Raw genomic sequence first — 27,940 nt, 5'->3', positions numbered from 1 at the left:
AAAACCCAACTGCCACTTCTGAGGTGTCCCAGCAAAAGCAGGGTCCTGGGGAAGATTCCCGCAAAGGGCACCACCAAGGTGGTGGGCAGACCACACAAGCCCCCCCTCCCCGCAGACCCCTGGACCTGCCCCTACCCTCACCCCATTTAAAAAACCAGCTCCCCCCACCCCCTCAGGGAATGAGCAAGGGAAACTTGCTTGTTTTGTCTCTCTCCTGCTGCTGCTGCAGGAGTCCCAATAAAGCCTTGCCTGAATTTCTCATCCGGCCTTTTACAAATTTCTATTGATTAAAGAGTCCAAGGACCCCGGCTAGGAACTACCATTTTGCGCAGGGCCAGCCTGAAGTGGGAATGACGGTCCCCCCATGCTTTCTTGGTTATGCCACCATCATCCTCACTGTAAGTGTATTCTAAAATCCCATTAAGTGTATTCTCCATTGAACCCAGCTGAGTGAAGCTGACAGCCGGCCCTGCAGTGCCCCCTTGCCCGACTCTAGGGAGGCTGATCGCCTGCGGCGTGAGCGCAGTTCAGCAGCGAGTCTGTGGCCACAGCCCCTCCGCAGGGCCTTGGGAGGCGAGGCGGCGGACACACGGCGCGCGCTGACGAAGAAGGTCACCCGGCCCCAGGGTTGGACTCCTGCTGCGCGCTCTCTGCGCGGCGGGGATTTGGGTGGGCGGGGCGGGGCGGAGCCTGGACCGCGGGAGCGCGTTGTCCGGCTGGCGCCCTCGGAGCGGCGCGCGGCACCGTGGGGTCTCGGGGCCCGCCGCTCACAGACAGTCGGACCCTTGGATAAACATGCTGTGCTCCCCGGGAGAGGGGAGCGGGGCCACGTCCGCGGGCGGACCCGGCGAGGCACCCGTAGCCCCCACCGTGCGGGGAAGAAGGCGGGGACGGTCAGGCCGCGCGGGCTCTTTAAGACCGTGTTCGTGCTAACGCTGACCGTGAGTAACCTGGTCCCAGGTCCCGGGAGAAACCTTGAGTTGGCTTGGTCTAAATAGGCGGATGAGAGTTCAGATCTCTAGGCGTGGAATTTGGGGAAGTTATGAATGGGGGGTAGGGAGGCACATGGCTTTGAGCCAAAGCCCCCCAGGTACGTTGTAAATTTTAACAGGGCTCCTGGAGAGGGCGGTGAGACTAAGCAAGGACGAGTTCCAAAGGAAGGAGAATCCCTCACCTGGCTTCAGCGCTGGTCCTTCATGATCTCGGTAAGCCCAGTAGCTTGTGAACAGGTGGGGTGAGTGCAGGAAGCTTCAGGCCTTTGTGGTGGATGGGTAGGCAGAAGAACCCCCTCCTGCGGGCTCTCAGGAGGCCTTGGGCATCCCGTTCTTCACGAAGTTTCCTGGGCCAAGAGGTGGAGCTGTGCCTGCCTTTGGGCCTGGCCCACCAATGGGGTAACCGGCAGCCCCGGTAGGACCTCAGAGAGCACAGCAGCAGCAGTGGAGAAGTGGCTGGTGGCACTGTGCCTCCTTGGCCGCACCCCCCCCCCCGGGAGTTGGCCCACTGGGCACGGGGCAGGAGGAGCTGCTGAGTGGTCTGATGACACAGGCTAAGGAGAATGAGGATTGTGAAGTCACAGAGAAAGTGGGGTGCTAGAGCATCCCACTCGGCCTGGGGCTGCCGGCCTGGCAAGAAGAAAGGTGTGGCCCAGGCAGACCAGTGCTTTCTGCCCATGGAAGGGAGCCTCTGGGATCAGCAGGGCACACCTGGTGCCCATGGTGGACTGATGAGTTGGGTGAGACCACCCTGGAACAGGGTCCCCCTCCCCATCCTAGGAATGACCTGAGTAGCTGACTTCCAGGATTTGGGGTTCCAGGGCTATGGGGAGTACACACTGGAGAGCAGATAAGTCCCGAAGATCACCGCTGACTCCCAGCCTCCTACTTCTCTAGATGCAGAGGCCTCCATGGCTGTGATAAGCCTTCTGTTCTTGGCAATGATGTATGTTGTGCACCACCCCTTGATGGTCAGTGACCGGATGGACCTGGACACGCTAGCCAGAAGCCGGCAGCTGGAGAAGCGGATGAGCGAGGAGATGCGCCAGTTAGACCTAGAGTTTGAAGAGAGGAAGCGAGCAGCTGAGGAGAAGGAGAAGGCAGAGAACTTCTGGAGAGGAGACACATCCAGTGACCAGTTAGCGCTGGGGAAGAAAGACAGGGGGTGGGCGTTCCAGGCAGATGGCCAGGAGGGTCCGCTGGGCTGGATGCTGGGAAACCTGTGGAACGCTGGCCTCTTTTGCTTTTTTCTCATCTTTGAGCTCCTGCGACAGAACATGCAGCACGAGCCGGCCTTTGATTCCAGCAGCGATGAGGAGGAGGAGGAGGAGGAGGTCCGTGTCGTGCCTGTCACCTCCTACAACTGGCTTACCGACTTCCCCCCGAGGGAGGTCCTGGAATCCTTTCACAGACACCACATCCAGAACGTCACCCGGGACCTGCCCTGCACCTGCGAGTTCGTGGAGAGCTTTGTGGATGACCTCATCAAGGCCTGTCGGGTGCTCAGCCGCCGGGAGGCTCGCCCACAGTTGGAGGACTGCCTGGGCATCGGGGCTGCCTTCGAGAAATGGGGAACCCTCCACGAGACCCAGGAATTTGACATCCTGGTGCCCATTGTTGCCCCCCAGGGCACTATGTTTGTGCTGGAGATGAGGGATCTGGTCCTAGGCCGCCGCTGTGGCTGCGTGCTGGTCGAGTCGGAATGCGTGTGCAAGCGCGAGAAGCTTCTGGGGGACGTGTTGTGCCTGGTGCACCACCACAGGGACCACTCAGCCCTCCTGGGCCAGTGTAATGGCTCCATCAAGGCGGCTGTCTGCACCGGCTCCTACCTGGATGTGTGTAAGACGGTGCAGTGGTTCCGGAACATGGTGGGCAATGCCTGGGCCCTCGTAGCCCACAAGTATGACTTCAAGCTCAGCCTGCCTCCATCCGCCACCTCCTGCAAGCTCAGGCTGGACTACCGCTCAGGCCGCTTTCTCTCAATCCGCCTGGTCCTGGGTGTGCAACGGGAAGACACCTTGGTCTACCTGGTGAGTCAGGCCCCTGACCAGGAACAGCTCACCAGCGTGGACTGGCCCGAGTCCTTTGCAGCCTGTGAGCACTTGTTCCTAAAGCTGGTCGGGCGTTTTGCTCCCGAGAACACCTGTCACCTCAAGTGCCTCCAGATCATTTTGAGTCTCCGGGACCTTCAGAGTTTACCCCAGGGAGCATCCCGCCCCATCCTCACCTCTTACCACTTCAAAACTGCCCTCATGCACCTGTTGCTGCAGCTGCCCCTAACGGACTGGCAGCATGGCATGCTCTCCCAGCGGCTCCAGGACATCCTCTGGTTCTTGGGCCAAGGCCTCCGGAGAAGGTCTCTCCATCATTTCTTCATTGGTAACACCTTCCTGCCGCTGACCATCCCAATCCCTAAGACATTTCGTAATGCTGAGCCCGTCAATCTCTTCCAACACCTGGTGCTAAACCCCATGGCACATTCACAGGCAGTGGAAGAGTTCCACGACCTTCTAACCCAGGTGAAAGCTCTGCCCTGTGCCTCACTGGCTGGGGCACATTAATGTACAGGCCGTTAAAAAGGGAGAGAAGGTATTTCTGATTCTCAGGCTGCAAAAGAGTTTATTTTTCAGACACATCAGCAGTACACGTGACCTTCACCTTGCCAGTGGGGGCTGTGATAGATTAAGACACTTAGGAGTATGTGAAGTGGTCATGAGGAGGGGTCCAGTCTGCAGGGCCTAATCAAGGCTGGGTCTTTGAAGTTTTCTTCTCCTGACTTAACTTTCATCATGACCCGAAGAGGGCCCAGGGTAACATGTTATGGGAGGATCTTGCTGCTAAAAGAGTTGAGATCCAGAAGAGGCCTGTGAAGTTGGGTTTTGTAGCAACACTGGAAGTCAGAGAACCAGAGAATACTTCCATTCCAGCTTATTCCTTCTTTTGTGAAGGACTCCGAGCACATCCCTTGTAAACTGGTTTCCTTATTGAACTCAGCCCAACTCGTATCCAAGCTGATAGCACTCCATTTTATCCCAAATACTGTGATGGTAGCTTCTTGTATTTTAGGATCGAATTTTTCAGACCTCCGCTATTTGAAGATATAACCAAGATGTTTATTTGCCCTTTTCTTAATTTAGCCCTATTTTCATATGATATGTGCAATATAATATAGCTGTTTTATGCATCTGAAAAGAACTCCAATACTACCCAAATAACTTGACTCACAGACAAATAGTAAGTCAACAGTGGCCTGTCCCACAGTTGAAATAATGTGTTTACTAAAATTAATTAGATCGTCAAAACATCTGATGACCTCAGTGCCCGGAAACATTATAAAACCCTTAAGGAGGACAGTCTTTTGGGGGGCTCTGAGATGAAATCACGGTTTCTGAGGGGAGCCACTTATTTGTTAAATGGAAAGAAGGTTTAGCTACCACGTGTAGCTGTGCTTTTTCTCAGTCTGGTAATGCCTTTGTATTCTCTTTTCAAAGAAGACAAAGGGATTATTTGAACTACGTTTGTGGGTTTGCAAAGCGGGGTCATCACAATCCAGGCCCACTGCCAGGGCTGGACAGGAAGGGACTGTGAAGCAGTTCAGCTCTAACAAAGTCATAATTCTGGAGATATGATTGGTATATTTCCCCCTCTTTCAAACCCTGGGCATCCTGGGGAGGAGTGTTAAGAAATGTGACTCTAGTTGTGGGTGTGGTTGTTTTGGAAATACCAGTGCTGTTCCTACCCAGCACTGCCAGGAAGATCTTCGGGGGAGGAGAACTTTGCCCCACATTTAATGTGACCTCATTGGGGGTTTAGGTGCTGGCCTCGTAGGCTTTGGTTATAGAATCCACACCCTCCCCCCCAGCAAAAATAAATGACAAGTGTCCCAGAAGCTGATGCCAGCCAATATTTGGGGCTCCCACTGCTGCACAAGAGCTGCTGTGTTCTCGTGTTGTCTGCTGATATCTGCCAGGTACAGCTTTCAAGTGCAGATGCAATGATGGTTGGTTCTATGCTGGTGGGATTTTGGTGTTTTAAAAACATCCACGTGTTTTTGGGGATTTCCCTGGTGGCGCAGTGGTTGAGAATCCGTCTGCCAATGCAGGGGACACGGGTTCGAGCCCTGGTCCGGGAAGATCCCACATGCCGCAGAGCAGCTAAACCCTGTGCCACAACTACTGAGCCTGTGCTCTAGAGCCCGCGAGCCACAACTACTGAGCCCACGTGCCACAACTCCTGAAGCCCACGCACCTAGAGCCCATGCTCCGCAACAAGAGAAGCCACCGCAGTGAGAAGCCCGCGCACCGCAATGAAGAGTAGCCCCCCCCCACCGCAACTAGAGAAAGCCCACGCGCAGCAACAGACCCAACACAGCCAAAAATTAATTAATTTTTAAAAATACATATGCTTTTTGTTTAGAAAATAATTTGCTGGTGTTTTACTTCCAAATCAATAAAGAAGATTATTTTCTGTATCAGTTGGAATCTGCAGTAACAGCAGATCAGCATTCTCACATGCCTGTTCCCAAGAAGTTCACGTTACCCTGATCGCTTCATCCAGTACATCCTGGTGTTTCTCAGTGTACTTTGAACCAGTCTGCCCTGTGGTTTCCCACCGGCATGGCCGGTAACCAGGAAAGAGTAATTCAGAGTCTTAAGGAACACCTAAGTTACTCATTTTCATGGTGTCCAGACCAAAATATCAGCCAAATTAAAAGGTCTTAATGTTTACAAACAACATATATAAACTCCAGAAGGCATAGGCCTGTCAGGTAGAAAGGTGGTATGACCTAGGACTGGGTGGTTTCCAGTCTAGTACAAGACAAGGAAGAAAATGTAAAGTTATGAGTGGGCAGAAGAATACAAAGGGAACAGTCAGCAAAGCTTGGGTGGGGCAGAGAGTATAAGAAAGAGAATAGGAAAAACAAGTATTAATGGGAAGGACAGAGCTGTTGTGCTCTGGGAATACTCTTACAATGAAAGAGGAAGCTTCCAGATACTCAGGAAGCTCAATTTTATTCTAAACAATACCTGGCTGGCACCCAGGATATAACAGCGATTATAGTAATGGGAATACTTAGCATTCATTGAGCATTGCCAATGGTCCAGGCACTGTTCTGCACATCTGGGAACTCATTTAATCTTCACACTATAACCCCACGAGGTGGGTGCTTTAACCCCTCCATTTTGCCTACGAGGAAACTGAGGCTCGGAAGGAGTATACATAGCTCATAAGTGGCAGAGCCTGGAAGAAAGTACCCGTCCTAGCAACCTTCCAGCACGATCTTGGGAATAAGATGTAGGGGTTACAGTGTTTTGAAAAGCAAAAAGCATTATATTAATTTTAAGATAAACTATATTAATTTTAAGATAAAGGGTGGTATGTTATTGTTTGGGAATTCTGGAAGATAGAAATTGTTGGTTCTTAGTCCAGTCCTTAGGAGGTCAGGAATTTTATATCACATACAAAAATTAAAGGCATTTGCTCAGAGGCCAAAACAAATGCAAAGCCATTTCAGCTACATGCCCTGTTGAACCCCAGTGACTTGGTGGTTTATATCATGAACTACATTGATATAAGCCAGCTGCAGGCTGGAAGGTTGGGCAAATTTCAGCCAAAAGACTGTTTGTTCAGGTAGCCAGCTGATAACACTATTATTCCTCTATTATTCCTAAACTGAGGCTGTTTGACATCACTTTGGGGAATTAGAATCTGGGTGAGGAGTGAAAAATAGGGAAGGGGAACGGCTCCAGCACTTTTCTGGCAGATGAGGGTTGGAGGAGGGGCCCCACTACTTTTGTAGACAGAAGAGTTGAGCTTTGCAGGCCACTGATACCAGTTTTGAACGGATCTCTTGGTATCCGCTGTAGTCCTAATCCTCCCAGACAAAGAAGGCATTCAGAACGGGAGGTGAAAGACCTGCCTGCACCAGGCAGGCCTGGCCTACAGAAATGCAGGGGGTGCAGCTGGCACTGCACACGGAGTTCCAAGCACTCAGCTCAGGAGGCTCCACTACAACCACTGGACAGCTTCACACCTCAGCCAATGGCTGATGGGCCTCCTAGGAGCCTTCCTCTGCTAAGAGTTCCAAGCCAGTTCTTCAGAGCCTCTAGATTCAGTGCTACCTGCTACCCTCCCAGCCCCCACTTCTCTTAGATGGTGCACACACGGAATCCAGAGGATCACAACCCGGTCCCACTCTCAAATGCACTTAAGAGAACAGTGACTGGCACCCTAGCATACACTGAGTCTGTGTGTTCACAGGATCTATTACCTAACTCCTCCTAAAGCCCAGTGCAGGGGCGGGGTGGGGGGTGGGTATTATCATCACTGTTTTATAAATAGGGAAGAAAATGGGGCCCAGAGAGGTTAAGACGCCCAATCCAGGATTAAGCTTGTCTTCCAACTTTGCTCATTCAATACATATTTAAGCACTTGCTGTATCCGGGGCTAGCATCAGGCCCTGGGAAAACAATGGTGAGCAAAGACACGCTTTGTCCTCATGGGGTTGACAGTCTATATGGAGGAGACAGATATGAAATAGTCGTCCCAGCAGATGTAAAAGGTGACCTATATGGGAAAAGAATCTGAAAAAAGAGTGGATATATGTATAACTGGATTCACTTTGCTGTACACCTGAAACTCACACAACATTGTAAATCAACTCTACTCCAGTGAAAATGAACAAAAAAAACAAAGGTGACAAGTTCCACTAAAGCCTCCAGTAAGGACACTTGAGCCTATCAGGGGAGGCCTCCCTGAGGAAGTGATATGAGCTGAAACCTGACAGGAGTTAACTGGGTGAAGATGAGGATGAAGAGGGTGAAGATGAATGGGATGGAGAGGATCCTACGTAGAAGACGTGGCACATGCAGAGGCCTCGTGGTAAGAGCTGGCACCATGAGGGCTAGCCTGAAAGGAGGCCCAGTGACTGGAGGGCAAGGAGAAGATGGAGGCAAGGTGCAAAGTGAGGGCGGAAAGGCTGTGGGGACCAGGCCCAGGAGGGCCTTGTAGATCATTTTAGAAGCTCCCTGAGCAATGGCACCTCTGAAGCATTTTGGACTTTGGGAGGAAGCGACAGGTCGGTTTTGTACTTAGCAACCACCACCCTGGGCCCAAGGAGAAGAGGGTCAGAGCAGGTTTGGGGCTGCTGCAGACCAGCGAGAAGGAAATATGGATGAAAAGAGATGCGGGATAGAAGAGATTTTTAGTAAGTCAAAAGAGCCCAGCAATGGGTTGTGTGTGAAGAGTGAGGGGTGAGGGAGAGGGAGGCATCCAGGATGACCCCTGGGTGCTGATTTGGGTTCCTGGGTAAACTTGTTTTCTTTCTTCTATCCCACACTGCCTTACACTAAAGATTTGAAGGTGCTCACTGGGAGAAACAACTTCGTGCAAAAAATAGATAGGCTTAAAAAATCGTTTTCAACAAGGTAGTACTTTTTTTTTTAACATCTTTATTGGAGTATAATTGCTTTACAATGGTGTGTTAGTTTCTGCTTTACAACAAAGTGAATCAGTTATACATATACATATGTCCCCATATCTCCTCCCTCTTGCGTCTCCCTCCCACCCTCCCTATCCCACCCCTCTAGGTGGTCACAAACCACCGAGCTGATCTCCCTGTGCCATGCGGTTGCTTCCTACTAGCTGTCCACCCTACGTTTGGTAGTGTATATATATATATATATGTCCATGCCACTCTCTCACTTCGTTACAGCTTTCCCTTCCCCCTCCGCATATCCTCAAGGCCATGCTCTAGTAGGTCTGTGTTTTATTCCCGTCCTAAGGAAAAAAAAAATGTCATGAAGAGCCTAGGGGTAGGACGGGAAGGTAGTACTTTTTAGGTTGCCAAAACGACTGAGGGGCACCGTTGGCATTTAGCGAGAAAATCGTGTCTGGGACGCTGAGCAGTCCTACAAAGAGGACAGGAGTCCCACAGGCCAAGCGTTGTTTCACCCTGAATGCCAATAGCACCCTTGAGAAGAAGTACTGTATAAAATGCCATACGTGTGTTAAGACATTATAGGATGTTCGAGGGGTATTTGGGGGAACAGCCCTGGTCTTTTCTCCTGTAATACAGTTCTTGGGATGAGATGAAGCAGAATGAACCGATGGGTGGCACATTACACTCGTCTCACTTCCGACCTTAACCTTATTTTTTCTGAAAGGGAGGAAGATATCCAGGAATCTTTTCGCAAGAATAAAAACGATGGTCTTCATTAAAGAAAAAAAATGTACACACAACATTTTGCATCTGTCTTCCCCTGCCTGGAACACTCCTCATTCCGGTGTCGGCTACCTCTCACCTCTGACCCACACCCCATCATCACTTTCTACCTCCTAGTGTTTTGCTGCCCTTATAGCACAGGTCGCGATGGGAAAATCAACCTTTGTTTCCTCGGTCACCTGCCTCCTCCATTAGTATGTAACTTCCGTGAAAGTAGAGCCTTTGCCCGCTCTGCTCCACGGTGTCTGGGTCCTAGCGCCCAGTTCCGCGTCTAGCGCTGGAAAGGAGGGAGTTTTCATACTATTTCCGGGGAGGTGGGGGCGGGGGGCGTCCATGGATCCATTAGTCTAGCCCCAGGACCCGAGCTCGGAGCGCTCAATCCCTGACCTCTCACTTCCATTCCGCGCGGTAAGACCCTTTTCGCGCGGAGGACCAAGGCGGTCTGCGCAGGCGCAGACCTGGCCCCGCCCACGGTGGCGTCATCACGGCCGTTATTGCGCTCAGGCGTCTCGGCGGGCGATTTAAAACCAACTCTGGAGACGCGGAGGACAAGATGGGACCTCCCTGCCCCGGTGAGGCTGAGTGAGTGGGAGGCGTGGTGGGAAAGGCCCGGTGCGAAGAGGTGCTCCGGGTGGCGGGGCTGGCGGGCTGGCATGAGCCGGGAGAGCGGCTATTCTCGGCCTTGTCGTTGGCCTTGTTCTCCGCCGGCTGAAGTAGAGGCAGGCGGGCTGGGGGAGAGGAGGGCCGGCGCAGGGTGGGCGGGCGGGTGCGTTCGGCCAATCAGGACGCGGCTTCGGCCCGCGCAGCTCTTGCCGCTGTGAGCCGGATGTGGGACGCCTTACCCCCTGGGCTCCTACAGTTTGCGCGGTGTCTTCTTCCTTTAAAAGGTTTTCCTGTAACGCGCGTTAGTTCAGGGCCATGGAAGTATTGTGGTTACTGCTGTATGCTTAATACGTATGCATTTATTTTTACGTTCATTCAGCTAGTATTGAGTGCCCCCTTCGGGCCAGAACCTTTGTCAGATGCATAGATATAGCAAAGAACAAAACAGATAAGATTCCACCCTCTTAGAGCATGTGTTTTAGTTCGGGAGACAGACAGGAAACGAAATAATTACAGATGAGGCTGAGTACTCAGATTGAGAAAAGCAGAGTCGGGGGAGGGTCCCTTTAAGCAGATTCTGGGGAACGTGTTCAGACAGAAGGAGCAAGTACAAAAAAACGGGCAAAGGAGAAAGAGGCTGACATGGGCGAGAAACAGGATTTTGTAACTGAACAGTGAGTGAGGTCGGGTAGGTAGTCAGAGCCTTTGTAGGTTTTGGTAAGAGGTTTCGAAATTTAGTTACATTTTGTACGTGGTAAGTGACCTGAGTCAGGTGAAAGGGTCAATAATCACGTGGATAAGAGCTTGATACTCAGGGCAGTGATATGGGCTGCTCAGGGAAGTGGCCTGTGGACTGAGAAGTAAATTTGGTTATTATCATCATATAGATGGCGAAACCATGGGAACAGGTGAGAACACTAGGAAGACCCTGTAGAGAAAATACTTGGGACCAGCATTTAGAAGCTGGTTAGAGAAGGAAGAGCTAGAAAAACTCAGAAAAGAGTGGTGTTGTAGAAGCCAAGAGTGTTTCAAGAAGCAGTGTTTTCAGCTGTTTCAAGTGCTGTTGACTCTCAAGAGGGATGAAGCCCGAAAAGTGACGATTGGGTTTGGCAATAGGAAGCTGTGGTGGTGGGCGTGGGAGCCAGATCAGAGGGGTTGAAAAATGAGTAGGAGTTGAGGGAGTGGATACTGAAAGTGTTTTTGAGTTCAGTAGCCATCTGCCGAATGAATGAATGTATAATGGTAAAGGAAGGAGAGAAATCAGGGAAAGACAATTCTGCGAAATAAGGTGTAACTCGAATTCCCATTTTGAGTTCCCCTCTTAGATTCCTCCTTCAGTGCTTTCTATTTCTGTTTTTCTCTTATCCCAAGGTCCAACTCCCTGCCTTACGTCGTTTGCAGTGCCCTCATTCAAGTAGTCACAAGTCCTCTTGATCCAGTCTCTAAAAATGTCTCTTGCCTCCCTCCTATTTTTACTTTCTTCTGTTTTGTTTGTTTTGACCTCAGCTGAGAGTTATGTTAATCATGCTCTTTAGCTTGTGGGAAGCTATCAGGGAAACATGTGAAGTTGTTCTTGTATTTTTAAATCTCTTTTATCCCCACTCTTCACTCTTTCCCTTCCCCTTACATGGGCAACCTTTTAGTTTTTGTTGTGTGTCACTCTTTTTAATGTGTTCCTATTAAATGTGTGTTATATTATGCATATTTTTTTCATATCACTAATTCTGAACCAGCTGAGATATACATTATTATTCTCCTTTGGAGGATGAAGAAGCAAACGCTTAGAGCATTTACTTAAAATTTCTCCCGTTAGTAAGTGAAGGAGCTGGAGTTTGAAGCCAAGCCTTCTGGTTCTTTTTTTTTTTTTTGCGGTACGCGGGCCTCTCACTCTTGCGGCCTCTCCCGTTGGTGGAGCACAGGCTCCGGACGCGGCGGCCATGGCTCATGGGCCCAGCCGCTCCGCGGCATGTGGGATGTTCCCGGACCAGGGCACGAACCCGTGTCCCCTGCATTGGTAGGCAGACTCTCAACCACTGCGCCACCAGGGAAGCCCCCTTCTGGTTCTTAAATCTGGAAACTCTCCCCCCAGGTCTCTCAGTTCCTTCATCTCTCCCTTCCAAGGATCTTGTTTCTTGGCCTACTCTCATAGGCCACAGCCACTCACCACCGTGGTCACACCCTAGACCTTGTTGTTATCAACAGCTGTGCCACTGTCATCTCAGTGCACCCTGCCTCTCAATCACTCCTGTCTTTCCAGCTTACTCCCTCTTGTTCCCCGACTCCAACAATCCTTTGACCCAGCAGACTTGTATTCTTCTACTTTTCACTGTCTCTCACCTCTACCCTTGTTCCCCTCCTTACTTAGCTTACATTCAATGGTCATTTGGTGTAATCACTCCCTTTCATATGCCCAGAACCCCTTGCCCTCTTCTTGCCTCCTTACGCTTGCTTGACAAAATCACAACTCTGGTTAATCCCAACTCTGCCTACTCTGCTTGCACCCAGTGGTCTCAAGGGGACGCTAAAGCTGCCCAGCATTCATGCTGTATTCCCTGGTTCATCCACTCTCCTTCTAGATGGTGATTTCGTATCTTCCTTTCTCTCCTGAAATCTCCAGTACCTCCTTCCCAGCCCTCACCCTTACCTGCTGAGGTTTTGGTTTTTAGCTGCTTTCTTTCTTTAATTTTTAAAAAAATATTTATTTATTTGTTTTGGCTGCTCCAGGTCTTAGTTACAGCATGTGGACTTGTTAGTCGCGGCATGCATGAGGGATCTAGTTCCCTGTCCAGGTATCAAACTCTGGCCCCCTGCATTGGAGCGTGGAGTCTTACCCACTGGACCACCAGGGAAGTCCCTAGAGGCTTCCTATTTTACTAAGAAAATAAAAGCAATCAAAAGGTATCCGCAAGTCCACCAGTGCACCTTCTCCCCTACCTGCATCTTTGCCTGTGTTCTCAGTCTTCCTTCCTTTTGCTGTGGATGGACTCTATGCTCTCAGCAAGGCAGCGCCTTTACCTGCTTGAGTACGTTGTTCAGCAACTTTTACCCTTTCTTCTGCATGATCTCTGTGAATAATGGCCCTCTCAAAGATATCTGGAACCTGTGAGTATGTTGTTTTACATGGTAAAAGGGACTTTGTGGATATGATTTTTTAACTTTTTTTTAAATTAAATTTTATTGTAGTATAGTTGATTTACAATGTTGTGTTAGTTTCTGCTGTACAGCAAAGTGATTCAGTTATATATATACATATATCCACTCTTTTTTAGATTCTGTTCTTATATAGGTCATTACAGAGTATTGAGTAGAGTTCCCTGCGCTATACAGTAGGTTCTTACTAGTTATCTATTTTATATATAGTAGTGTGTATATGTCATTCCCAATCTCCCAGTTTATCCCTCCCCCCAACATTTCCCCCTTGGTAACCATAAATTTGTTTTCTACATCTGTGACTATTTCTGTTCTGTAAGTAGGTTCATTTGTACCATATTTTTAGATTCCACATAAAAGCAATATCATATGATATTTGTCTTTCTCTGTACGACTTACTTCACTCAGTATGACAGTCTCTAGGTCCATCCATGTCACTGCAAATGCCATTATTTCATTCTTTTTTATGGCTGAGTTCTGGTTTGATATCAGGGTGATGGTGGCCTCTCAGAATGAGCTTGGGAGTGTTCCTTCCTCTGCAGTTTTTTGGAAGAGTTTGAGAAGGAGAAGTGCTAACTTTTCTCTTAATGTTTGATAGAATTTGCCTGTGAAGTCATCTAGTCCTGGACTTCTGTTTGTTGGAAGTTTTTAAATCACAGTTTCAATTTCATTGCTTGTGATTGGTCTGTTTATATTTTCTATTTCTTCCTGGTTCAGTCTTGGAAGGTTGTACCTTTCTAAGCATTTGTCTGTTTCTTCTAGGTTGTCCATTTTATTGGCGTATAATTGCTTGTAGTAGTCTCTTATGATCCTTTGTATTTCTGTGGTGTCCGTTGTAACTTCTCCTTTTTCGCTTCTAATTTTATTGATTTGAGTCCTCTCCCTTTTTTTCTTGATGAGTCTAAAGAAAACTGATAAACAAAACTGTATCAGTTTTGTTTATCTTCTCAAAGAACCAGCTTTTAGTTTTACTGATCTTTGGTATTGTTTTCTTTGACTCTATTTCATTTATTTCTGCTCTGATCTTTATGATTTCTTTCCTTCTACTAACTTTAAGTTTTGTTTGTTCTTTTTCTAGTTGCTTTAGGTGTAAGGTTAGGTTGTTTATTTGAGATTTTTCTTGTTTCCTGAGGTAAGATTGTATTGCTACAAACTTCCCTCTTAGAACTGCTTTTGCTGCGTCCCATAGATTTTGGATTGTCGTGTTTTCATTGTCATTTGTCTCTAGGTATTTTTTGATTTCCTCAGTGATCCATTTTTTTTAAATAACTCATTTCTTTTTATTGCTGAATAGTATTCAGTCTTATGGATAAACCACATTTTGTCTGTCCATTCACCAGTTGATGGGTATTTGGATTGTTTCCACTATTTGACTATTGCAAATAACACTGCTACAACATTTAGAGAGGGAGAAGGCAGTGTGAAGACAGAAACAGTGAGAGATTTGAAGACACTAAGCTGTTGGCTGGGAAGATGAAGGAAGGGGCCTATTTCTTATAAGATAAGAAATGTAAGAAATGCACCCCTAGAAGCCAGAAAAGGCGTTCAGCCCTCAGAGCCTCAGGAAGGAACCAGCCCTACGAATACCTTGACAATATCCCAGAAACATAGGGATACACATTTTAGACTCTAAAATCCAGAACCGTAAGAGAATAAATTCGTTTTGTTTTAAACAACTAAATTTGTGGTAATTTGTTCCAGCAGCAAAAGGAAACTACAGTAAGTCCCCTACATCTGAACGAGTTCTGTTCTGAGAGTGAGTTTGTAAGTGCAGTTTGTTCATAAGTCCAACAAAGTTAGCCTAGGTACCCAACTAACATAATCGGCCATATAGTACTGTACTGTAATAGGTTTCTAATACTTTTCACACAAATAATACATGAAGAAAACAAAAAATAAAACATTTTTAGTCTTTTCTTACTTGAAAAGTACAGTAGTACAGTACAACAGCTGGCATACAGAGGCTGGCATCGAGTGAACAGGAAAGAAGCATTACTGGCTGGAGGAGGGAGAGAAGGTGGGAGATGGTAGAGCTGCAGGATCATCAGCAATAGGAGGTGGAGGGCAAGCTGCAATTTCACTCATGCCTGACATTGATGGCACAGGTTCTTGTTCCTTGCTGGAACCAGATGCACGTTTGCATCTTTGAAAGTTTGCAACTTGAAGGTTCGTTTAGTAATATATTGTTTAATCTCCATGTGTTTGTGTTTTCTACAGTTTTTTCCCTGTAATTGATTTTTAATCTCATTGTGGTCGGAAAAGATGCTTGGTATGATTTCAGTTGTGGATTTGATTAAGTTAAGGATCTTGAGATGGGGAGATTATCCTGGATTATCTGGATGGGCCCAATGTAATCACAATGGTCCTCATAAGAGGGATGCAGGAGGGCCAAAGTCAGAGAAGGAGAGGTGATGACAGAAGCAAGAGGTTGGAGTGATGGAAGGAAGGGACCATAAGCCAAGGATTGTAGGTGGCCTCGAGAACCTGAAAAAGGCAAAGAAACAGATTCTTCCTTAAAGCCTCTAGAGAGAATGCAGTCCTGTTGACACCTTGATTTTAGACTTCTGACTCATGAACTGCAAGAGAATACATTTATGTATTATGTACCATTAAGTTTGTGGTAATTTGTTATAGCAGCAGTAGGAGACTAATACAGTCTGTTTGCTTCATTTTTTTCTACCAAGCTGGGTTTTTTTTTTTTTCCATTTTAAAATTAGTTTCTTGACCTCACTTCCCTTTCAACTGCCTTCCTCCCATTTCTCTTCTTCCTTTACAGCATGAGTCCTTGAAAACCATGTCTCTGTTTTCTCTCTCCAATTTCTGTTCTCCCATCTTCTCTCTTTTTTTGTCCCTCCTATCTTATCTTGAATCTGTGCCTGTTTGACTTTCTGTTTTGTCACCCTGCACTCAAGAAAAACTGCTCTTGTCAATAACCTCTAGGTTGCTAAATCTAATGATCAATTCTCTGTCCTCATCTCATTTGACCTGTCAGCTGCATTTGACATAGTTCATTACTCCTTCCTCCCCTGGAATATTTTCTTCACCTACTTGTGGAATGCCACATTCTCCTTCACTAGTTACACATTCCCTATCTCTTCACTGTTTCCCCGTTTCCTTCTCTTTAAACTTTTGAAGTATTCTAGGACTCAGCCTTCTGCTTTTTTCTATCTATCCTCATTTTTTGGTCTTCTCATCTAGTCTTACGGCTTTGAATACTCTCTCTATGCTTACGACATCCACGTTTATATATCCAGCCCAGAACTTTCCCCTAAACTCTAGACTTAAATATCTGGCTCTCTACTCCAGTTGGATGACTAGTAAGTCTCTCAAGTCCAGCAGGCTCCAAACTGAGCCCTGACCTTGCCTCCTTTCCCCACAAATATGCTTCTCCTGTAGTCTTCCTCTCTCACGTCCGGGCAACTCCATTTCATCAGTTGTTCAGGGTACTGTTGTAGTTATCCTTCATTCTTCTTTTTTTTTTCTCATGGCCCACATTTAATCCATCAGGAAACCATGTTGGCTTTACTTTGAGACTATATCCAGTGTCTGACCACTGCCTGCCACCTGCACTGACCCCTCTCTGGTGTGAGCCACCAGCATCTCTCTTTTTTTTTTTTTTTTTTTTTTTCCGGTACGCGGGCCTCTCACTGTTGTGGCCTCTCCTGTTGCAGAGCACAGGCTCCGGACGCACAGGCTCAGCGGCCATGGCTCATGGGCCCAGCCGCTCCGCGGCATGTGGGACCTTCCCGGATCGGGGCCCGAACCCGCGTCCTCTGCATCGGCAGGCGGACGCTCAACCACTGCGCCACCAGGGAAGCCCCACCAGCATCTCTTATCCTAGTTGTTGATAGTTGCCTCCTAATTGGTCTTCCTGCTTGTCCTTTCAGTTTTCAACATAATAGCCATAGGGATCTTCGTGAAGCATAAGTTAGATCACTTTATTCCTCTTCTCACCACGTTCCATTCACTTCCCTTCTCACTGCTCATGAAATCCCAAGTCTTTACAGTGGCCCATAAGTAAGGCTCATACACCCCTACCGGTTGTCCCTCCCTTATTCTGACTAATTGGTGCTCCTGCCCTACCAGGCCCCGCAAGTCTGACACCCTGTGACCTCTCTCACTTCCGTGCTTCCCTCTCACTGCTTCCGCCACACTGGCCCCTCAGACGTGCCAGGCATGTTCCTGCCTCTGTACTTGCTGTTTCCCCTGCTTCCATGTAGCTTCCTGCAAATATCTGCACGGTCTTGATTCTGATGTTAGCTTCTTGCTGAAACGTTTCCTTGACCACTATATTGAAAATGACCTCCCACCTCCATTCCCCAATCCTCTTTATTCCCCTTCCATGCTTTACTTTTCCCCATGGCTTTTATCCCCATCTAACATGCCATCCATTTTCTAACTTCTTATTATGAAAGTGTTCAAACAAACAGGGACGTTGAAAGACTTAGACAGTAAATAGTCTCACACTCACAACTTAAACCCAATTGTTAACATTTTGCCATAATTTTCCTCTATCACACACACACACACACACACAGTTTTGATTGATTCATTTGAAAGTTGCACACACCATGTCATATCACCCCTAAATTGTTTCCTATGCATCTTCCAAAAGTAAGGATATTCTTCTACATACCATTATATCATTATCACACCTAAGAAAATAAAAATCAATTCCCTAATGTTCCCTGATATCCGGACTATATTCCAGATTTCGCTGTTTATCCCCCAAATGTTGTTTATAGTTAATTTTTTTGTTTGACCAAGGATTGGCTGAAAGTTCAGACATTGTTTTTGGTTTGTATGACTCTTTGGTTTCTTTTGCTCAAGAAGAATCCCCTACTTTTCTTTTTTTCTTTTTTTTTTTTTGACATTGACTTTTTTAAGAGCTAACTGTCCCATATTCTGGATTTGTCTAAATGTTTTCTTCTGATATCATTTAACTTGTTCCTCTAGCCCTTATATTTCTTATAAACTGGAAGTTAGATTTAAAGTCTTGGTTAAATTTAGGTTAAGCATATTTGGCAAAAGTATTTTACGGATGATGCTCTGAATTTCATATTTTGTCCCGTAAGGAGATGAGTAAGTTTCAAGTTGTCTCATTTTTAGAGAGGCTACATCTGATTGTTTGGTTAACGTGGTGACTGCTAGATCTTTTATTGTAAAAGACATTTTTCCCTTTGCAGTTAGCAAGTAATCTGTGGGCAGTTCTTTGGAATATTCTATTTAGTTTACATATTTGTGTTGCTTATTCTGTATCCCTGCTGGGATTAGAACCTAGTCTGTCTGACATGATAGCCCATCCCTCACCCTTATGTCAGCATCTTATCTTTTCTCTCTTGCCTGTCATCATGGTTATATACATCTGTTGTTCTGCTGGTTTGTGAGCTTATCAGAGGCAGCAACTCTTTCTTACCCAGTGTTATATCCCATATAGTGCTTTAGGTTTACAGTAGCTGCATAGTGGATATTTGTCCAGATTGTCAGGAAGCATCAGAAACCCATCACCCCCCAAGAAACCTGAACTACAGAGGTTCTAGCCATAGAATATTAGAGTTGGAAAAGATCTTGGTGGGAAATGTGCTGTGAACTTCCACCCTGGGACAGGTCCCATCCCCTGTTTAGACGTAGGAAATGTCCTGCTGAAGGTTTCCTGAGCAAGTGTTTTGTTCCACTGCTGTCAGCCACAATGAAGAACTCTGCTTCAGGGACCCGTGGATGCCACCACAGCACCTCCTCACCCTCAGAGCAGGTGTTCTCCATGGCCCTGCCCAGGAAGGCCCCTCTCAGTACTCCTGGCACCCCAGTCCTTGAAGATTTTCCTCAGAATGACGACGAGAAGGAGCGGCTGCAGCGGAGGCGCTCCAGGGTCTTTGACCTTCAGTTCAGCACAGACTCGCCTCATTTGCTGGCCTCCCCCTCCAGTAGGTGAGTGGGCTGCCTTGTTGTGGTGGCCACCTTGACATGGGTTACGTGGGTTTGCATCACCACAATACCTTGTGGATTTTGGGTCTGGATTTTGAAAAGATCCAGTGTCGTTGATCCTTGCCAGAGTTGTGTTTTTTTTTTTTTTTTTTTTTCTTTAGGAATGTTGATGTTTCAGCTACGATTCCTAAGTTTACAAACACACAGATTACTGAGCATTACTCCACCTGTATCAAACTGTCTGCTGAAAATGTGAGTGTCTGCCGGTTTAATCAGTGAAGATTTTGCAGCTTGATCAGAGAGGAAATCTAGTCTTGATTCTGTAGAGAATGCATGATCAGTGATTGTGCACTTTTATTCTCTAGAGACTCTTCTCAGTGCTGGTGTTTTCAATGTGGTTTTACTGTTTCTTATAGACCTTTGGTGCCCCTCTGACAATTTGCCTGCCCCCTGCGGTGTGTCACGAGGCAGCACACTAGGGGTTAATAGTGTAGTTCTGGAGCTAGATAGTAGATAGATAGTAGAGTTGTGGGCTAATTGTGAGCCCTAGATCTAGCCTGAGTTGGAATCCTGTCACTTACAAAGCTGTGTAGCCTTGGCAAGTCACTCAGCCACTGTGCTGCAGTGTGGTCCTCCTCTGTAAAATGGGAATGTGACTAGTCCCTGCCTGAGAATTGTTCTGAGGGTCACTGAGCCCCTCTGTGTCAGTGCTTAGAACAGGACCTGCACACAGGAACACTCAGCAATTGTGTGCTGTCACTCCAGACCCTGAGAATGAGGAAGTACACACATGGATTTAGCTGTATCACCAGATGTTTGTGGGAATGGATATCTGTGTTGAGATGTGGGATATTCCTGTTTAAAAGCTTAGCTTCCCATGACAGGGTAGCATTATTTATGTGAGCATAGGCTATAAATAACAAACCTTTCTAAAACTTTCTGTTTTCAGAAAATCACCACCAAGAATGCTTTTGGCTTGCACTTGATTGATTTTATGTCAGAGATTCTTAAACAGAAAGATGCCGAACCGACCAACTTTAAAGTAAGAAGGATGTTCACCTTCTCTTGCCTCGGAATTAATGCTAGTGATTGCTAATCCTTAGCATAGCACAATAATTGAATTCTACAAATACATGAGAGCCTTCCTTGTTTAAGACATTTTATTAGCTACTTTACTTTCTTTCCTTAACTGATGAAAGGTAGAGAAAATATCTTTCTGTTATGTTTTTTTTATTCCCTGTGTTAGGGGAATCTTTGTCATTTTTTTCTTAAGGGCAAGTACATATTTTATGCAGATTTCTTTGTTTTGCCTGTTCAGCTGCTCCTTTTTTATGATCACCATGAGTACAGCTCTGCTTGTTTGACTAGGTGGCTGCCGGCACTCTGGATGCCAGCACCAAGATCTATGCTGTACGCGTAGATGCTGTCCATGCTGATGTATACAAAGTCCTTGGTGGGCTGGGCAAGGATGCACCATCTCCGGGAGAAGAAGAGGACCATGGTCCAGGTACATGGGTTGGGATCTGGATGTAAGGGGCTTTTTTAAAGGGTGTAGCAGGTAGTTATTTGAGTAACACTGAAATGAAGTCACAAGATATCACTTCTCTCATTCTGTTGAAGACATGGATATTTTCAGAATTATATTTGAGAAGATACTCAAACACTAGATTTGTTTTTCTTTGGAAAAGAGAAGGCCCTTATAAAAGCTTTTAGATTTTATTTAGGCAAGATTGAGTAAACATCACCAACGAGGGAGCTTCTGATTTGGGGGGGGTCTTTGGAAATTGACTCGTATCAGAAACCAAATACTTTATCTAGTAGTTTGGTTTCTCCCTAAGCTGCGGATTAGACGTGCCTGCTGCTTTGAGGGGATGGCATGTGTTTTAATTACGATCACTCTCTAGAGTCTTGAAGAACTTGAATTGATAAGTTCAGTTACATGCTCCAAAGCATCCCCTGCAGTGCATGGTCTTACTCCTTGTAGATGGAAGTGCAACCGAAACAGGAACAACCAAGAAGGCTCCAAAGCCAAGGAAGAAGCACTTGTACAAAACCATCGAGCAGAATATAAACAACCTCAATGTCTCCGAAGCAGATCGAAAGTGTGAGGTGAGAAACTGTGTGCCCAGTGTAGTCTCTGGCTAATTCAGAGGCTCAGTAGCAGAAACTTGCTGCTATGTGCTTGTTCAGGCCTCCCGGGAGTAAAATATTCAACTGGTGTCTCTGCATTGTCATCCTTTAGCTTTACAGCGAAGACTGACAGGGGTAGGTCCCTGCTTTTCCCTCAATATTTCAGAATGATTGAGTAGAACAAGATGGCGAATTACTGAGAAAACCAATTGATTAAAATATTAATTTTCTTCTGTAGTACATGCAGCAGTGGTGTTGACAGCTAATATTTATTGTGTGTCTACCAGGCACACTGTGCTGCCCAAGGCCCGTGACCTTTGTTAACCCATTCTGTCCTTATAACATCCTTGCTACCTTTTATGAAGAGGTAATTGAGGTGCAGGGCTGTGGAGTAACTTGTCCAAGATGATGTAATTAGTAAGTAAACTGGGATTTGAAACTAAGTGGTCTGGCTCCAGAGTCCGTGCTCTAAACAACCTTACATGATTTAGCAAATCCTGAGAAATCTGCTTAAAGGAATGGTACCAGAGGCCTCTTTATAAATTACCAGTTAATTTAAAGCAAACAGATATTGCTACAATTTAAAAAAAAAATTTTTGCTATTAGAAACAATTTCAGTGAACATTGTTGTACCTGTTTGCATTCTTCTGGGAGTATATTTGTAAGAAAATTTTGAGACATGAAATTTCCATTGCCCTCACAAAAAGTTTATACCAACTTACTCTCCCACCAGCGATGGACTAGATTATTTCTTTCTCTTACCTACATCCCACCAACGATGGACTAGATTATTTCTCTTACCTTCTCTTTCTTTTTCTTACCTTAGTAATTAAGGTCACGAGACTGGAATTGATCACCAAGGGAATAAGTGTATGTGGAAAAAGGACTGGGCCCGGATACCCCTGTCTTAACAGTTCAGAGAGCTGAATAAGAAACGTCCAGTAGGTGGGGGAAGACCAAGAGAGTATAGTATTGAAATGAGAGTTTTAGGGAGGATGGAGCAGTCAACCATGTCAAATATGGCAGCCTGAGGCCATGGTGAGCTTGGCGAAGGGGCCCTGGGGAGCTGCAGCTCAGACCTCCAAGGAAGGGGTGCTGCTTGGCTGATGCTGGTGTCCCTGAGTTTGGAGGAGGGGCGTGGGGGCCCAGAACCCAGATGTCTGAGGAGGGAATGCCCACTGGTGCTGGTGTCTCTTATTGGCACCCAGCAAGGTTGGTTCTGTGAGTATAAGGAAAAAGTACAAGTTAAATTCAGTTACTGCCCATGTAGGACCTGCTGCTGCTGGGGTGGTGTATCACTGTTGGGTGACACTCCCAGGAACAGGAATCCTACAGAAAGAAGTGGGTCCTTTCTCCTTCCTCCGGCCCTGCCATCTCCCTCTAGTGTCCCTTTTTGGTGGAGCCCAATAGGGAGCTGCTGGCACAGCTGAAGTGTGGTCTCCAACCCAGCATCACAGAGCAAAGTATAGAAGGTAGGCTTGGAGCTGAGTGGCAATAGCTTAATAACTTAATAACTTAATAACTTAATAACTGAGGCAAAGTCTTGTAATATCTACTTCCAAGAAGGTTCTGTTGTTGGGGACAGGGAGAAAGCAAATATGAAAAATGTTACCTGTTGGGAAATCTAGGTAAAAGTTACACAGAGATTCATATTACTATTTCAACATTCTTGTAGGTTTGAACTTTTTCAAAACGAATTAGGCAGGGGGAAACAAATGGGAAGGGAAGCAGTTTTTTAGAAGAGTTTTGCTGTAAATTGGGGCAGAGTAATGGAATGGCAAATGGAGGGGAAAGTAAGGTCCTGAGTTTTTGTGTTTTTGTTTTTTTAAAGAATGATATTGTAGTTATTTATTGACATGGGAATATTTGCACAGTATATTCTTTTTTAATTTTTAAAAATTATTTTTGAGGTGTAATTTATTTACAATGTTATATTAGTTTCAGGTATACAACATAGTGATTCAAAATTTTTATAGATTATACTTCATTTAAAGTTATAAAATATTGGCTCTATTCCCTATACTGTACAATATATTCTTGTAGCTTATTTATTTTATACATAGTAATTTGTACCTCTTGGTCCCCTACCCCTATCTTGCCCCTTCCTTTTCCCTCTCTCCATGGGTAAACGCTAGTTTGTTCTCTATAACTTTGAGTCAATTTCTATTTTGTTATATACATTCCTTTGTTTTATTTTTTAGATTTCACATATAAGTGATAACATACAGTATTTGTCTTTCTCTGTCTGGCTTATTTCACTAAGCATAATAACCTCTAGCCATGTTGAGGTCCAGCCATGCTGTTGCAAATAGTGAAACATCATTTTTTTTTATGGCTAAGTAGTAGTCCAGTGTGTGTGTGTGTGTGTGTGTGTGTGTGTGTGTGTGTGTGTGTGTGTACGTACACACACACACACACATATACACAGCATCTTCTTTATCCGTTCATCTGTTGATGGATACTTAAGTTGCTTCCATATCTCAGCTCTTGTAAATAATGCCTCTGTGAACATTGGTATGCATGTATCTTTTCAAATCAGTGTTTTCATTTTCTTCAGATATATACCCAGGAGTGGAATTGCTGGATCAAATGGTAATTTTGTTTTTAGTCTTTTGGGAACCCTCTATAGTGGCTGCACTAATTTACATTCCCACCAACGATATACAAGTGTTTCCTTTTCTTGACATCCTTATCAGCATTTGTTATTTGTAGTCTTTTTTTAAAAAAAAATTATTTATTTTATTTTTGGCTGCTTTGGCTCTTTCTTGCCGCACACAGGCTTTCTCTAGTTGCAGTGAGTAGAGGCTACTCTTCATTGCAGTGCACGGGCCTCTCATTGCTGTGGCTTCTCTTGTTGTGGAGCATGGGCTCTAGGCATGCAGGCTTCAATAGTTGTGGCACACGGGCTCTAGAGCGCAGGCTCAGTAGGTAGTTGTGGCGCATGGACTTAGCTGCTCCACGGCATGTGGGATATTCCCGGACCAGCGCTTGAACCCGTGTCCCCTGCATTGTCAGGCAGATTCTTAACCACTGCGCCACCAGGGAAGTCCCTGTTTATCGTCTTTTTAAATGATAGCCATTCTGACAGGTGTGAGGTGATATCTCATTTTAGTTTTGATTTGCATTTCTCTGATGATTAGCAGTGTTGAACATCTTTTCATGTGTCTGCTATCTGTGTGTCTTCTTTGGAAAAATGTCTGTTTACATCTTCTGCCCATTTTTTGATTGGGTTTGTTTTTTTGATATTGAGTTGTATGAGCTGTTTATATATTTTGGATATTAACCCCTTATCAGTCATATCATTTGCAATTATTTCCTCCCAGTCAAGTAGGCTGTCTTTTCATTTTGTTGATGGTTTCCTTTGCTGTGCAAAAGCAGTTGAGTTTAATTACGTCTCATATGTTTATTTTTGCTTTTGTTTCCTTTGCCTTAGGAGACAGATCCAAAAAAATAACTGCTACAATTTATGTCAAAGAGTGTTCTGGCTGTGTATTCTTCTAGGAGTTTCATGGTTTCCAGTCTTACATTTAGGTCTTTAATCCATTTTGTGTTTGTTTTTGTATATGGTGTTAGAGAGTGTTCTAACTTCATTCTTTTGTATGTAGCTGTCCAGTTTTCCCAGCGCCACTTATTGAAGAGATCATTTTTTTCCCATTGTTTATTCTTGCCTCTTTTGTCATAGATTAATTGACCATAAGTGTGTGGGTTTATTTCTGGGCTTTCTATCCTGTTCCACTGATCTATGTGTCTTTTTTTGTGTGCCAATACCATACTGTTTAGAGTACTGTAGCTTTGTAGTATAGTCTGAAGTCTGGGAGTGTGAATCCTCCAGCTCTGTTCTTCTTTCTCAGTATAGTTTTGGCTATCTGGGGTCTTTTGTATTTCCACACAAATTTTATAATTATTTGTTCTAGTTCTGTGAAAATGCCTTTTTGTTGTTGTTTGTTTTTTTAAATGGGAGAATTAACAGCATGTTTACTTGTTGATGGCAACAGTCTAGTGGAGAAGGAATTATTGATGATGCAGAAAAGGGAGGAGAAATGTTAGGGTGGTGTTTGAGCAGGTGAGAAGGGTAAGGATTGGACAGCTTGGATGGGGCTTGTCTGAGGAGCACAGTGGCTGATGAGAGGTGGGGCTTGAGTGTGTGCACATGGGTGCATTCTGGATATTCTCTTCTGGTTGCGCTTCCCCTTCCAACCCCCACCCCCACCCCCATCAGTGAAATAAGCCAGATCTTCAACTGACAGGGAGTATAGAGGAGGAAAGTGTTGGAGGTTTGAAGAGAGGATAAGGTAGTAGGGAGTCATCTAGGAGGATGGGGGAGTGGAGGGACTAGGGAAATGTAGTTTGATGGCTAGACAACACTTAGGGTTTCCCTGAGGGGGCACTGGAGGATGGATTTACAGTGAGGTCGGTCAGCATGACTTTGTGTCTTTTTTTTTTTTTTTTTGGCTCTGTCGGGTCTTTGTTGCAGTACATGGGATCTTTGTTGCAGCATGCGGGTCTTTCGTTGAGCTGTGCAGGCTCTTCGTTGTGACACGTGGGCTTCTCTGTAGTTGTGGTGCACAGGCTCCAAAACACATGGGCTCAGTAGTTGCAGTGTGCAGGCTTAGTTGCCCCACAGCATGTGGGATCTTAGTTCCCTGACCAGGTATGGAACCTGCGTCCTCTGTATTGGAAGGTGGATTCTTAACCACTGGACCACCAGAGAAGTCCCATGACTTTGTGTCTTTCTCCAGCCATGACTGGCTCTGTGGGTACAAGCATGGAGTAGGCAGGAAGTTAGATTTAACAAAGGATTGTGTTTAGCCGAGTGAATGTGACACAGCTGAAAGGGGCGCTGGAGCTGAGAGTGTGCAAGGGGGTGGTTGTGGTTGTTGCTTGTGGAATTTTAGTGGGAAAAGAGGTGTGTGAAGGACAGTGTAAAGCCATGTGACCAGTAGACTGTAGGGCCTGATGGGACCAAAGGCTTCTTGGCGTTGGAGACAAGAAGGGGTAGTCTGGAAAGACAAGAGGTGGTGGTCAGAGAGGAGCACTTGGAATTGAGCATACAGAGAGGTTGCAATCCTGGTTAATGATTCAATTCAGAAAATAGGCCAGGGTGCAAAAGGCAGAGGAGGCAGGGGGCCATGCTAGGATCCCATGAGTCTTGGGGTTCTTAGGATGAAGTACAAGACCACTGAAGGAGAGGATATCAAGGAACTGAGAGGCCAGAATATTGGATGGGTCTACAAGGATAGTTAAATTACCAGAAACCACGACAGCAGTAAAGTTGGAGAACAGGAATGAGTCAGGAGCTAATATTAAAATCTTCTAAGAAGGGGGTAGGGTTGTGACCTGGGGACTAGAAGGTGATTGCAACAGGGTGGTAGAGTCTGATGTTACATTCAAAGGTGGGGGTTGTAGGAATTGGGAAGTAGAATAGTCTGGAAGCTGCAATGAGGAGCAAGGAAATCACCTATCTGACATCTAGGCCAGCGGTGTGAGGGCTGTGGGAGAGGAAGCAGCCGTGTTGGGGAGACGGTGTCCTCGGGCAAAACCGTGTTTCCTTAGAGCAGTGTTTCCCAGGCTTTCATCATGACGCCCCCCCCAACACACACACATACCACTTAGCCTTTTTAGTTTTGTTCCTATCCCTCTTCCTTGAAATTAATTCCAAAGGAATACAATTTTGCCAGGTAAGGTCAAGGTTGGAGAGGCACACATTATTGTAATTTCTAAGATATTTCTCACCTTCTCCCAGGAACCAGTTCCCACCCCCTTGAGAGGATATTGTCTCAGGCAGATGGTAGTGGTGAGGCTGAGCGTGTGGTGGCTGGGAGTGAGGGGCCTGGCTGCTTTCACCCTGGCTGATGGGGTCTGGGCAGGACGGTTCTCCAGCCCGTGTTGGGGTGAGGACTGTGTGCAGGTGGGGTTGGGCCCCGAGGCCGAGGCCAGGAGCCAGGGTAGAGGTGAGGGGGCCAGGCTCTTTAGGGGAGGGAGTTGTATTCTTTTTTCTATCTATGGGTCAGCATTGGAGGCAGACTGTGTAAAGTTCAGATCCTGGTTTTACTGTCTTAGTTGTGTGGCCTGGGAAAAGTCTCTGAATCTCACTTTGTCAAACTAAAAACAGATACCCCTGAGATCTGTGTTAGTGGGTCAGTATTTGTCAGAGTGCTTTATCCATGGTAATATGTTGTACACATCTGAAGGGGAGCCATAAAATCCTCTCCCACCTAAGCTTCCCTTCCCCGATTCTCCTTGTTTTTTCACCTTCCCAGGTAATCTAAATATTTACTTCACCATCATTCTTGCTTGTGCTTTTGGTTCTACACTGAAATGTTCGATTCAGCAGCATGGTTGGAAATTCTCTTTTCCTACCATCTTGTGTCTTCCCAGGTAGACCCAATTCTAGGGAGCCCGAGGAGGCTTGCACTGGCCTCTCCCATTGTTCTAAAGAGAGAACGCAAGAGCAGCAGTGCTGCTCCCTGCAAGCTTTGGTCTATTTATGCCAGTGCAGACAACAGAATCTTGAAGAAACACCGAGAACCCCGATCCTGGGAAGCTTTTTTTGCTCTGTAATCTGTGGTAAACGTAGAATAACTGAAAGTTTGGAAGCTAAAAAAGAAGGGGTGGTGGTGGGCATAAACTTAAAACCTGAAGTTTCAGCTGTTCATTGAACCTGCATTCTCTTGGCAATGGCAGGAGATTAGACAGCAGGTGTTCTGTGGGTGTGTCTGGACCAGCTGAGAACCCTTGTTTTTATATGAGCTGATCTATTTTGGACACAGCTCTCTGCTGTGTGCAGAATTCTTGCTGTCACGGGGATTCCAGCCTGATTATGCTCCAGTCCTTCAGACCAGGAGGGCACAAATAGACACAATGTAAGGACGGTCAAGGCACATACTCAGGAGACCAGAGTGGGTGTAGGTCAGAG

General features: G+C 46.1%; 2 protein-coding genes across 5 annotated transcripts in view; both read left to right on the top strand.

The window, feature by feature from the left end:
• The first annotated feature begins 473 nt into the window (after positions 1-473).
• Positions 474-5,463, top strand: ITPRIPL1 (ITPRIP like 1). Of its 2 annotated transcripts, XM_067007194.1 has the most exons (3): positions 474-941; positions 1,112-1,205; positions 1,890-5,463. In XM_067007194.1, exon 3 carries the CDS (start codon positions 1,904-1,906, stop codon positions 3,551-3,553), a length of 1,650 nt encoding a protein of 549 aa, XP_066863295.1. In that variant the 5' UTR covers positions 474-941; positions 1,112-1,205; positions 1,890-1,903; the 3' UTR covers positions 3,554-5,463. The 2 variants fall into 2 exon arrangements, with proteins under 2 accessions (XP_066863295.1, XP_058934481.1); XM_059078498.2 differs by lacking the exon at positions 1,112-1,205 and having other exon boundaries at positions 682-941.
• A 4,270-nt stretch (positions 5,464-9,733) lies between these two features.
• NCAPH (non-SMC condensin I complex subunit H) overlaps positions 9,734-27,940 on the top strand; it is a 38,444-nt gene continuing 20,237 nt past the window's right edge. For all 3 annotated transcript variants that reach the window (XM_059078486.2, XM_067007193.1, XM_059078484.2), the window contains exons 1-6: positions 9,734-9,788; positions 18,654-18,897; positions 19,056-19,146; positions 19,844-19,936; positions 20,263-20,401; positions 20,879-21,003. In XM_059078486.2, the coding sequence (XP_058934469.1) occupies positions 9,770-9,788; positions 18,654-18,897; positions 19,056-19,146; positions 19,844-19,936; positions 20,263-20,401; positions 20,879-21,003 (711 nt within the window). In that variant the 5' untranslated portion in view covers positions 9,734-9,769. The remainder of the gene's footprint in view (positions 9,789-18,653; positions 18,898-19,055; positions 19,147-19,843; positions 19,937-20,262; positions 20,402-20,878; positions 21,004-27,940) is intronic.

The sequence above is a fragment of the Kogia breviceps genome, chromosome 11 (assembly GCF_026419965.1).
Source record: "Kogia breviceps isolate mKogBre1 chromosome 11, mKogBre1 haplotype 1, whole genome shotgun sequence".
In the NCBI taxonomy this organism is placed as follows: Eukaryota; Metazoa; Chordata; class Mammalia; order Artiodactyla; family Physeteridae; genus Kogia; species Kogia breviceps.
The sequence above is the reverse complement of the archived record's forward strand: the minus strand, read 5'-3'. Positions and strand labels throughout refer to the sequence as shown.

What these genes read in the sequence shown, in the direction of transcription:
- ITPRIPL1 (XM_067007194.1), top strand. Translation starts at nt 1,904, where the DNA reads ATGGCTGTGATAAGCCTTCTGTTCTTGGCAATGATGTATGTTGTGCAC.